This window comes from Pyxicephalus adspersus, chromosome 4 (assembly GCF_032062135.1).
Source record: "Pyxicephalus adspersus chromosome 4, UCB_Pads_2.0, whole genome shotgun sequence".
NCBI lineage: Eukaryota > Metazoa > Chordata > Amphibia > Anura > Pyxicephalidae > Pyxicephalus > Pyxicephalus adspersus.
In genome coordinates this window covers 30,938,844-30,951,930 of record NC_092861.1, presented here as the reverse complement: position 1 = coordinate 30,951,930, position 13,087 = coordinate 30,938,844, and the positions used below count along the sequence as shown (strand labels likewise).

The 13,087-nt window shown below is 36.6% G+C and overlaps 1 protein-coding gene across 8 annotated transcripts in view; it reads right to left on the bottom strand.

The window, feature by feature from the left end:
• The window catches only part of AGFG1 (ArfGAP with FG repeats 1), a 47,238-nt gene that overhangs the window by 20,694 nt on the left and 13,457 nt on the right, over positions 1-13,087 (bottom strand). For all 8 annotated transcript variants that reach the window (XM_072407709.1, XM_072407708.1, XM_072407710.1 and 5 more), the window contains exons 2-4: positions 9,517-9,610; positions 4,164-4,279; positions 3,523-3,685 (exon numbers count right to left, since the gene is read on the bottom strand). In XM_072407709.1, coding sequence (XP_072263810.1) covers positions 3,523-3,685; positions 4,164-4,279; positions 9,517-9,610 — 373 coding nt within the window. The remainder of the gene's footprint in view (positions 1-3,522; positions 3,686-4,163; positions 4,280-9,516; positions 9,611-13,087) is intronic.

Genomic DNA, 13,087 nt, shown 5'->3' with positions numbered 1-13,087 from the left:
GGGTGCCGCTCCGTCGCTCTCCCCCCTCCCCTCTCCATAGAGCATGAACGGTGCTGTATGTACAGCATCGTTCATGCATCTTGCAGTCCCTTGTCGTTGGAAAGGATCGTGAAAGATCCTTTCCAACGACAAAAATTGCAAGTGTGTACGCAGCTTTAGAAAGATTTAGAACCTCTGTTAGGGTTTTATGGTCTTTCTCCTTGCTAGGAGGAGACCTCTTGTTCCACCCTGGTGATGGTTATCAATAGAACAGGAATAGAAAGAAATCTCAATGAGAACATAGATGGTCTTTCACAGACAGGCTGCAAAATGACAGCTACAATTATTGTTTGTTATTATTACTACAGGTTACCATTTCAAATTTTACCTAACCAAGTGACCATGTGTAATTTACCTGCATTTTCCGCATTTTAATAAATAGACTCTTTTATACAATTATAATGGGAACTACATTTAAATGAGTCTTAATCACCATATTATATAGTTTAAGGACCATACATAATACGGTAAGCATCTTCCAATAAAAATATGCACAGGTTTTTGGAGAAGTACCTAACCATTCTAAAACAAAGACTGGTTTTCCTTGGGCATTGTAAACGACCATACAAAGAATCTGCGTACAGACACATTCTCCACAAGCCTTGATACCAAATTGAGCACACCTTTCATTTGTCTGAATGCAAAACAACTAAATGTAAGTTTTGGTGAAAATATCATGGCTGTGATTTAGTAATGCATTTTTTTTCTTTATCATAAAATACAAGGTATTTTATGATTAAACAGCTAGTGATTGGTCATGGAGAGAAGGACATCCAACAGTACTGTTCACTGAACTAAAGGGTGTATTGTTTCTACTGATACAGTGGTGTGACAAACCGCTAAATACACAAACATATTTGTAAGCGGTTATACCTACCAAAGTGTACGTATTTCTAATAATACATGGCATGTGACTGATATAGATACATCTCTGCCACATAGAACAGCCAGGGAGAAGACCTCACTTTTATCTGCAGCATATAAAGTAACTAAAACATTTTTAAACAAGGACTTCCCTCACTTTGGGGAGATTTCTTCTGACCTTGTGTGCATATAGGATAAAACACCGACTGGGGAACACACTCTATTCAAATCAAAGATTTGGTTTGGCTTTAGATATACTTTAAATCATACAACAAAAATTATTGCCCCAAGTCCCAGAATGTAATCGTTCAGTGAAAAGAAAAATAAATCTTCCTTGTGAGAACCTAAGAAATGCTATTGATTGGCTCTTTGCACCACTTTTCTTTCTCCTTTTCAGAGCTTAAAGGATATATTATACAAAAAAAAACACCTAAATATGCATCATTTTTTCATCTTCCTGGATGTCTTCTTTTAGGATGATGTTACAACTGCAATACTCTCACTGATAACTCAAAAGAAAAAAAAGATGGCAATAAGAGAAGAGTAAAGACCTATTAGCACAGGGTAATATTGACACACTACATCATTTACTTATGTGAGAGAGTGATGCTTTGGCATATATTCACTGCAATTTTTTTTTTAGCTATCCTGGCACTAGGTAATTGTTGCAAGTGAAAAGGATCACAAGTGTTACGGGGCATGAGGGTTCAGGAAAAAAATCCTTTATTCACATGAATGCTTTGCATAATTGCAGTTATAGTTCTATCCACAAGTTTAAAGCACAGTGAGAAGACAGAACTGTACTAAATTTGGTGTGAATGAGACCCATTTATGTGAGTAATGTAGCCTAACCACATTGCAAGGCTATAACGTATACAGCAGACAATGTGTTTCAACTTTGTGAATGTGGAAAATGCAATCAAATATCAGTAACCTAAACATAAAAACAGGTCAATAAAATCTAGAAGAATATATCACACCGATGGAAACAGCACTGACTGAAGGATTCTTATCTTTATATGCTATGATTTGAAGTAATCAGAATCCTAGCAATCTGAGGCTAAACAACATATACAATTCACTTCTGTGTATCTTCCCTTGAGAGATTACGCTCGTTGTTATGCAGGCAAGTGGAAAACAGCAGTAATTATTTGTGTAGCTTGCTTACATCGGTACTTTAGGGAAAAATGATGGGGACATTCTCTTCAGCATGTATTTGAGTCATGTGATTAACAAAACTATCACTATCAGAAGAACAAGCCATTTCCAGGAAAGTGCAGGCTCCAGGGAATTGTTTAGGGAGAGTATTTAGGAAAAATTATAGCTAGAACAAGAGGTCATGCACTACAGAATAGAGTGGATGGCTGGCAGGAAAAACAAGAGGAAGTATTCATTCTCCACTCCTCCCCATGAAAAATGTGCATATGATTAAAAAAGGAACCTAAGGGAAGAAAAACAATAAAGAGAGGAGAACTGATTTATTAAATAATACCTAACAAGTAGCTTAGGATTACAAAGCTGGGTAACTTTTTAAAGCCCAATTAAACAGTTGAAAGCAGAAAAGTTCACTCATTGTATATAAAAACTAAAAGTTGTGTAAAATTTTTATTTTATTAAAAAAAATCAGCTGCAGTATGAATAGGAGAGTTTGTCCCTTGTCAGCATGCTGCAGAGTGGGACCCTTGTTATTGCTATTCCTGTTATTCCTAAGAGCCAGAGTTCTCCAATCAGGAAGATATACAAGGTTTTGCTAAATGAAAATTTTTAGGATTGATTCAGTATGGGGTGTGCCAGACCTTTGCAGTGAGACCAAGGATTCTCCACAGAGAGAAAAGTATCCACTCTGTCACCGCTGACAGGTTAACAGGCTTTGCTACAAAGGCTGGGGGCTGCTTTTACAAACACGTGGTGGGCAACTAAACACCGAGTACCTAAACTGAAAACTAAAAAATCACCAGGTGGTAGCACTATTTCACAAGAGATATGCAACTCTTGCGCAGTACATTATCCAATTAAACATGCTGCGCCCATCCCTGCAGCGATGACAGGTCCTGGACCTATTACTGCAAGGTGACAGCACAAGGTAAGTATATACCATACTTGCCGATTATGGCAGAAGTTTACCACCCACCAACGAGTTTAGATCGTCTTGAATCCATCTGAAATGTATTTGGCGGATATAAACCAAGGGTTCAACTGGGCTTTATACATGTACAATTAAGCCACCAAAAATGACTTCTTGTGCTACAATAGCACTACTACCATAAACACGAAGTAGAGTCTCTAAGAACGCAAACATTTCTAGTTTGTGGTCTTTTTAGAATCTTTTAGAAATGTTGCTAGTACTGTACATGTTTTGGAACAGTTGCGGGCAAGCGCAAAATAGCCCTGCTAACCAAGGTCATTACTAAGATTGTGTGCATTAAGAGCACTACTTTTGCAGGTACAAAATGTTTCTGTGCTGAAGCACAATGGTTCTTGCCAACAAGCCCTGTCTGACATACATATTAGAACAGCATATTAGTTTTAAAAAAGTAGATTTATAAGGCAGATTCTCTTCTCAAAAAAGCCTGACATTTTAAGTGAATCAAAGGTAGTATAATAATACTACACACTCACCTGACTAGGGGTGTTCTTGTTCAGTTGTAGAGCTGGCGCAGATTCTCCCAGGAGGGTTTTCAATGGTTTGACTTCTGGTGTACTACTTGCACTACTTGCAGAAGAACCAGATATAGAGGCATGAACAGAAGCCACTACTCTGGCTTGTTCTGGCGGTACATACCTGGAAGAAAAAAAACAGATGAATGCAAAATGATAAGTAAATTAAATGCTAGGATACAAAAAAAAAAATACAAAACCCATATATTATTTTATATTACATATGCACATAAATATGTTTCACACTAATAAACGTTTAGAGAGGTTCTAAACTTTAACTAAAACAAGTATTTGTGACGCTCTTTCTTTGGAATAACCACCAGCCAATAAGCCAGAAAGTGAGAGGAAATTTCCCCAATGAGAACAGCCAAAAGTGTTTTTTTTTCTGTCAGAGGTTGTGGCCCTTCTAAATGATATTTAAAAAATAGTGATCTTATAAAACTGTCCAGATAGACTTTAGGGAATTTTATTGTGAAAGGTCAATTATCAAAACTATCAGCATGGCTACTTATCAGCAAACATACTGGGTGGAGGAATGTTACTCCCCTGATGCATTAAGTAAAATATTTGTTAAAACATTGGTAACAGAATGATGTCCTTACCATCTCTTCTTTTCATATTTTTCTTGAAGAAACTCCTTCACTTTTTGCGGATCTCTAAAATCTGGGATTGCAGAAGACCTATCATCGAATAATCCGAGCCATATCTGTTTACACACCTAAAAAGAGAAGAAAAATATATGCAATTAAATGTTTGGTGCAGCTTGAACAAACAAGGCAAGCCAATCTGATAGTTTCCATCTGTGATGTATTTTACACAATAACTATCATTACTGTTTACACCAGTCAATAAATCACAAATAACAATTGATTAGTTTTATTGAACACAATTCTCAAACAAAACTCTCGATAGCATTAAAAATCTGACAGGAGTTCTCTCACTTTCTATTCCAAGCTAAAAACAATTTATTCTTCCATGATACAAGCCTGCATTACTTGGTATTGGATGTAAGCTAATCGCTTTCACACCCATGCTATCCCACATCTCTTTTTATGTTGTCCTATAATAAAAAGTGAAACTTTATACAAAAGACACATTGTGTGTTTAATGTTTCAGGAAGAGTCATCTCACAAAAGTCCTATAATTAAAATACCTACATAAATCCAACCAGGCAGATATTACCAGTGTTTTTCTGTGGCAGCCATAGCTGGATTTATTTACACAACAGTATTGTATTCCACATTACCTCCAACAACATAGGACTGCTTTGTCTGTTTAATCAATGAGCCTGCTACAGCATCTGGAATTGGCACTAATCATGTTATTTAGATGAAAAGCAAATATTTCCTGATTTTATTTCTCTATTGAAGACAGTCAAATGGAGTTATAATTGTTTGCAGTGTCTCAGTAAAAACGTGTAAACCTTTGAAAACATTTGACCTCAGTTGCCCTGCGTGCGTCATATACTGGTGCTGCAATGGCTTCTGGATAGTAGGTCTGTTCTATATAACACGGATTCAAAATGGAATGCTAAGAGACCAAGCCATGCTGTATTTTATTATGTATGCTTTGTGTATTTAGCCGAGATATAAATCCTAATAAGTAACCCCTTACCCAAGTGTGACCTGTCATGTCTTTATAATCTGTTCATGGAGTTCAACCCCAAGAGAAATAAATGTTTTCTCCCTTCAGGGTTTGCACTGAACTCTCCACACAGGCACTTATGGCAGCCATCAGGCAAAAGCCCCAAAGGGAGAGCAATTTCTCCTAAGCAAACCCAGAAATGCTGCAGGGAGAATCAAGACAGATAATGGCAAAGACTAGAGATTGGAGATTTTATACCTTTTTATATGCTTTTATACCTCCTCGAAGCGGCATAAACCCTGAAGCACAGCGTTCTGAACAGTTAGAGATTCAAAGATGACAAGACATGATTGTATCAGATGAATAAGTGGAAAACAAGGGACTATTGCTAGAGAAAAAAAAGGCACTGGGGTACCTGTCACTTCCTATATATTATCACATTTATGACAGTTAAAGCTTATTTAGGCCAAGTCGACACTGATTGTTTGCCCAGCTTTAAAGCTAAGTGTTTAAATGCCCATGTATGAAATTCCCATTCATTGCAGTGGGCCAGTCCACACCAGGGAGTTTGGGGGCAGCATAAAAACTTTACAACTTCCTTTTTATAACTGCTTGTACGGGTCTATAAATGCCTATAATTGCTTCAATTTATAAACGCTTCCATTGAAAACAAATAGAAACGATACCAGGCGTTTATTAACACTTAATCTATTAATCCACAACAAAATTTGGATTTAAAAGCCTGCTTTAAAATGCATAAAAATGCTTACAAAAAAAACATAAAAAGCTTTCTGGTGTTTAATAAGAACTTTTAGGCTAGTTTTAAAACTGGGAGTTTATAAGAATTTTAAAAAACAATCCGTGTAGACTTCACCTTAGCGTGGCACCTCTCCAAGAAGAAAAAGGGTTATTAGCCTGCCAATAAGATTTTATGGATTGCAGAATATTCCAAGTCTCTCAAGATAACACAAGAGTCTAGCAACGTTTTGTTCAAAGATTATCTATGTGCCATAATAAATATCTGTAAAATATAATAATTTCTCTGTGACTGTGCACTTCTTTTGCTTATGGGCCACCCACATACTGGAAATCATTACTTTGGCATGAATCCTACCCTGAATTTCCAATACCCATAAACATGCTACTAGCTGAGAAATGTCCTAACCCAGATACAACCTTCTTTATCTTTTTTAACAGAGCATTTCAAAGCCCCTTTGTAGTTGGTTCTGGTATGTTTTTTGCTTTTGCAGGAAGATCACAGGAGGAAACAAAAATCACAGGAAGCAACAGAGAGTGGAAAATGCAGTGGAAACGACCAACCTGCAACTATGGCAAAGGTCAGACAACTGTTGGGAGCCGTTCTTCATGGTCTAAAAGTTTTTAATTTAGGACTCCAAGACATACTGTTCTTTGCCTTCACAAAATTCTAATGTAAATTTTCAAATAAAACCAACACAGAAAAATTGTAGTGTACCCACACTATTTTATGAGAACTACAATCGACGTATTAAAAGTGTAAAGCACACAAAGTATTCAAAGATCATCGGGTATACACTGCAAGAATGAACCAGACATGTGCATGGCTTAGATATTCAACTACACAACATAGAAGTGAAAGAAAGCCAAAGCACGGCATAGGTGAGCCAAAACATCTAGCGGATTTACAAGCGTGCAACTGCTGAGTTCTTTCTATGGTAAAGACAAATATATGCACAAATGCAAAGAATACCATTTAAAAATTAATTTTCTGTAGAACTGCAGATCAGTTTACAAAGGCGGTCTACACTTTAACTGAAAGTTGTCTCTCCAAAGCATCACCAAGAAGATGGGTAATCCTAATGTACAAAAATAATGAGCACATCAACTAATAGTGGGGCAAATAGAGAAAAATGCTGTAGCCCTTATCCACAGTTAGTCGGTAAAATCCCAATATAGTTGCTATGTTTAGAAACTGGCTGGACTTTATCTAATGATCTGCGGATCCAAGATAGTCTAATAGATAGTAACCAGCTAGGAAGCTTCCTACGGAGTTTCCATTCTAGTATATAAACTCGTCAGAAATTTTATTTACCAGGAATATTTGATAATATAGATAAGGTGAAAAAGCAGACTGCATTCCTTCCAACAGCAAAATGTAACATGAACAATATGAGTACCCACCGCAAAAACAAAGCATTCAATGTTTACTAACATGCAATCAATTCAATCAATCAATTTAGCTGTGTTGTAATCAATTCCTTACAATTAAAATGGCATAGGAAGTGGAAATAAAAACTTCATAACCAGAACAAAAATGAAACAAACTGAACAGAACCTCACACACCGAAGAAATCCACCAAAAATGTTAGTGATCTAAGAACCAAAACAACTGTAGAAACCAAAAATTTTAGCTACAGAAACCAAACATGAAAATCCTTTAAAATGTTCTTCTGGCCTTAGGGATGTCTGTTAAATAAAATAAATGTGTCCCTTTTCTGCTTCAGGATGTAAAAGCGTCTGTATTAAATAATTACATTGGTAATTTAATGACATGCAAGTGGCCCTTATAGAAAAACATTCAGTTGGTATTGTCACGATAAGACAACGCCATCTAATTTTCTGCAGGCTTATTTAACATGCATTAATGTGTCAAACAATGATCCTGTCTATACTAATGAGATGTTTATTGAATACAGAAGTTTTTTTCAGCCCTGGCCATTTCAGCATCACTCAATAACACTGCAGCCCCCTAGGACCAGCTTTTCCTATGGCACCGTTAAAAGATGTTTTAGATATATAAATGTAAAGGTCAACTAAATGTAAAAAAATTCATTTAGCAGCCTATTTTATGTTTGTACAACACAAGCTCGTTTAATCAAGCCCAGAAGACTGGCAGGCAACAAGCAAGGAACCAGCATTGGTGCCCATACATACACCCATATTCATCTCCAGGTTCCCAAATCTTGCAATAACAAGAATGCACTACTTCACATTGCCAGGATCCTGGTGTGGAGCTTAAAGAAGTCAGAGAACAAAGAGTTTGAAAACCTGGGGAATAAAAAGCTGGATTTTTTTTTTCTCTTTTTATGGCTTTCCTGTTTTGTTATAAAGGGGTAGGGGACTGCCATGTAAACCAAGCTTTGATTTGAGTACACTGTCTACTTTAACAGTGCACAGTTCTTTATAAAACTCTGCATGTCTTAATTGTTTCAGGTGTATTTTAGTTTCCCTGTTAAAATGCACAAAAATAAGAAAGCTGTTGGTAATTAATTAAGAATTAATTAAGAAGCAGCATTTCAACCCGCAGGAAATCACAGTAGTCTAACTGGGCATCTTGTACAGTTGCTTCCTCTGGGTTCAACACCTAAATTTTGCACAAGGTATTTACTATGTTTATAATTATTGTATTTAATTATAAAAAACATGACATTGTACTTTTCTCACTAGCATGACTTTATAACAATCAATCAGTCAAGAACCAGAATGCAGACAGAGAGAGACAGACAGAGAGAGAGAGAGAGACAGACAGACAGAGAGAGAGAGAGAGACAGACAGAGAGAGAGAGAAAAAAATTCATTTAGCAGCCTATTTTATGTTTGTACAACACAAGCTCGTTTAATCAAGCCCAGAAGACTGGCAGGCAACAAGCAAGGAACCAGCAGTGGTGCCCATACATACACCCATATTCATCTCCAGGTTCCCAAATCTTGCAATAACAAGAATGCACTACTTCACATTGCCAGGATCCTGGTGTGGAACCTAAAGAAGTCAGAGAACAAAGAGTTTGAAAACCTGGGGAATAAAAAGCTGGAATTTTTTTTTCTCTTTTTATGGCTTTCCTGTTTTGTTATAAAGGGGTAGGGGACTGCCATGTAAACCAAGCTTTGATTTGAGTACACTGTCCTTCATAAAACTCTGCATGTCTTAATGTTTTCAGGTGTATTTTAGTTTCCCTCTTAAAATGCACGAATAGTTCAGCACAAAAATAAGAAAGCTGTTGGTAATCATTAATAAAGAAGCAGCATTTCCAACCGCAGGAAATCACAGTAGTCTAACTGGGCATCTTGTACAGTTGCTTCCTCTGGGTTCAACACCTAAATTGTGCACAAGGTATTTACTATGTTTATAATTATTATATTTAATTATAGAAAACATGACATTGTACTTTTCTCACTAGAATGACTTTATAACAAACAGTCAAGAACCAGAATGCAGACAGAGACAGAGACAGACAGACAGAGACAGACAGACAGAGACAGACAGACAGAGAAAGACAGACAGACAGAGACAGAGACAGAAAGAGACCACTTTTACATGAAGCCTTTTGTCAGGACATAAAACACTAGATACAGAGATAATGCATCAGTTATTACATGCACAGTTTATACTCACTTCATTTCCATGTTTCTGAAGGAATTCTATTTCTTGTTGTGTAAATGTTGTCATAGAGATTGACTTCACTCTGTGGGGTGGATTCAAACCGCGCCTGGACAGGGGGGGTGAGAAATAATAAATAATAAAGGACTGTTAAAATAGCCAAACAGAAGATACAGTAATTAGCAGCTTTACAGAACCATACCTTTGATCTCTATTTTACCCATTAAATAAGCAGTCATTTTTTGCCTAAGCCCTGCAGATCCTGGGAAGATCACAATGTTGTCTAACACAAGGAGGCTGAAATGTGTGAAGGCATGAATGTCTAAAATCAACAGCAATATTCATATATAATATGTTAACTTTTCCTGGGGTATTCATATACAATGTGTGGAAAATTTGCTACAGAAACGTATAACAGCATTAGGGGGCTGATGGCATCACTACAAATTAAGGGAGCCCATGCAAACAGAAATAAAGAAGTGTTTATTTTTTTTTTGTAGTAAGGGTTTATCTTGTAGTAAAGTACATTTTCCTGAACATCAAGTCACTGATCTAAACTGAACTAACTCCCACACTGCACATATTTTCTAGGTTAGAGACTAACTAAACAACTCAGCAGCCTGCATCCAAAAAATACAACAGCAATGGCAGCATACCTATTTCTGTCCGCACAGGTTCCCTTTAAATATCAGGCACCTGTATTGTGGCTTATGCAGAAGCTTGACCTCCACTTAACACATAAGGTGAAGGGTCAGAAATAGTCATTTCTCCTTACTGGGGGTCTGATTTATTAAAGTTCTCCAGAGCTCGAAAGAGTACACCATTAGTAAGGCTGGGTGACCCAGCAAATCTGGAATGGATTTCCTAAAAAATTTTTGCTAGCAAACATTTTCAATTCTGGACAAGATCCATTCCAGGTTTGCTGGACCACCCAGGTTCACTGGTGAAAAAGTGTATACTCTTCATCCTTGGGAGAGTTTAAAAACAATCAGGATAAAAAAATAAAATACATCAGGCTCAGTGACTCAACTGTGAAAAATACCCAACCAACCAAAAAAATGACATTAAGGTACTCCACAACAAAGTATTTGTAAATTGCAACCATGATGACATCAGGAAGTATAGTTAATAATTTACCTATGATTAACCAGTTATATCATATAAATGTTTTACATGCATCTTAAAAACAGTGTCTAGCTCAATTTTCAGAATAAAAGATCATCAGCAGTTTAAATCCTGAGAGGCACTTATATCTTCTCTAAGAGCTTTAACATGCAGGTAAGAGTGTGAGATATAACTGCAAACATGGAACTATTATCTGAACAATGTGTATTTAACAAGTGCTTAGAATATTTCCCTTTAGGTGTTCTACACAAAAAAGCAATATTTTAGAGTATGTGACCCTTGTAAATGCCCTGAGAGAATGAAAACTTCCAGAGTTACTTTTACCCACATAACTTTGCTAGGAGGGCATTTTTAGCGGTCTTCCTGATAATTTGTGAAACGGCCAGATCTGCAGATTCACCCAGTGCATTCGGGAAAATCAGTAGGTGGATTTCTTCCCTGCTGGGATGCTTACTAATTGTTCCCCAAGTCTACAAACCTCTCAATATTAATAAACAAAAAGTAGGTGATGCAGATTTCATTGGGAGCAGAGGTGCTCCTTGCAGTATCTCATAGTTGTGTGCCCGCCGCTCAATGCCTACCCTTCTAGTACCTTTGAAGGACAAAACACAACACCAGAAAACCTCTCCCCTTTAGTGGTTTTCAAATGCTTGATAAAGCCCAAAAGGCCACTGTAAAAGACGAGTAACAACTACTAGCAGTTGCCGCAGTGTGTCCAGGTAAGTGATAACTGCTCATAAATTCGACCATCCATCTAAACAAGCTTCTATTGAATGTTTTCTTTATGTTTTCTAGTGAATGTTCCAATTCAGGTAAGAAAAGAAATATGCTGGTAGTCCTCACCAAAAAGGTACCCAATAACGTTTGGATTTACCCTGGGCTGCAGTGTCAGTGTTTGTATGCAATAATTGCTTCTGACAACAGAGCTCCACATTAACAGCTACCTTCTCTCCTCCAAATAGAAAAAAAAAAAAAAGGTGCTGCTTTGGTCCATCATGGTGAATTTTAGTAATTCTCCCATCCAAATCAGGTAGCAATTTGACAGCAAGGTAAAAAAGGACTACTAAATAGATGGAAATTTTACAGGATAATATAAGCGTCCCCTTGCAAGTCCTGAACTATGGAGAAATGTAGTTTCATACATGATTACATTTAGTTAACTAGACCTATCACCAAACAACGAGCCAAATGAAAGAAAAACGATGTGTTTACAGTAAATTAGTAAAAATGGATTTATTACATTAATAGAGCAGTCAAATAACAGAGATTCTAAGAATACATACCCAGGCACTGGTAAAGCAGGGCCTAACATACCTTGTAAAAAAAAATTGCTAGAAGGGTGCTTATTGCAGAAGGGACAGCCAATGTCTCTTTTGCAATAAGATAAAAGTACCTGCCTGACTGCTATTTATTTATTTATTCACATTATTATGTGTTTACACTAAAGAGAACTTTTGTAAACATATCAACTTAAATGAAAACTTTTTGTAATGTATAATCCTGAATAACTATGTACAAATGTCAGATTGTATAATAGTGCAATTTGACATCACACCTGCTCACTGAGGTTTAATCCTATTTCAGGGGATACTTTTTTAAGTCATATCTATGAAATTGGAATTTAACATATTGTATTATTTAATTACGATTTACATCAGGAGTTAGTACATTTTGCGGACTAGCTGCTGGTACCTAGAAATTGTTTTCGACTTCACAGCCCTAAGTAATAAAATAAAGCAAACCTAGAAGTATTTGGTATATATTATAATATATTGGAATATCCGGGTAGTTGTTTGCAAACTAGATAAATATAATTTCTTCTACAATTTCCTGCCATTAATGTTTTTTCAGATGTTACATCTTTGAAAAGTAAATGGAGGATGATCAAATATAAACGTGGAGGATAAAAGAAGGAAAAAAATTTCTCCTACTAAATACTAAACAGGAAAAGGAGACTTCTCATTTTAAAGCATTAGATAAGGAGAAGGAAGAGGACAAAATGCATCAGGAAGCAGCAGACCGTGTCTGCAGGTTACATAGAGATGTATCTGCTTTATATAGATGTTAAGTGGAAGTTGTGTTCAGCACAAACTTGTTTCTAAATAAAGGGAGGGAAAACTTATCTATAAGACAACCTACTACAAAATGTCTTTTGCAATTGCAAATTTAAAATAAATACTAAACTGTACCATATTACCCATGCACCACCTAGTATATGGTACAAATATTCTTCAAAATCCATAGTCATATCACCAGCTATCCCTCTGAGTGGATAATAAAGTCATATTGCTATTCACACAGTGGAGAGCCATTTTTATTTGAACAGGAAGCCAATTAACCTAACTGCATATTTTTGGGATGTGGGAAGAAAGCTATGCAAACACACAGGGGACCCTACAAACTTCATGCCGATAGTCTCCTGGGTGAAACCTGAACATGGATCTGACCCAGTGTCGCACTC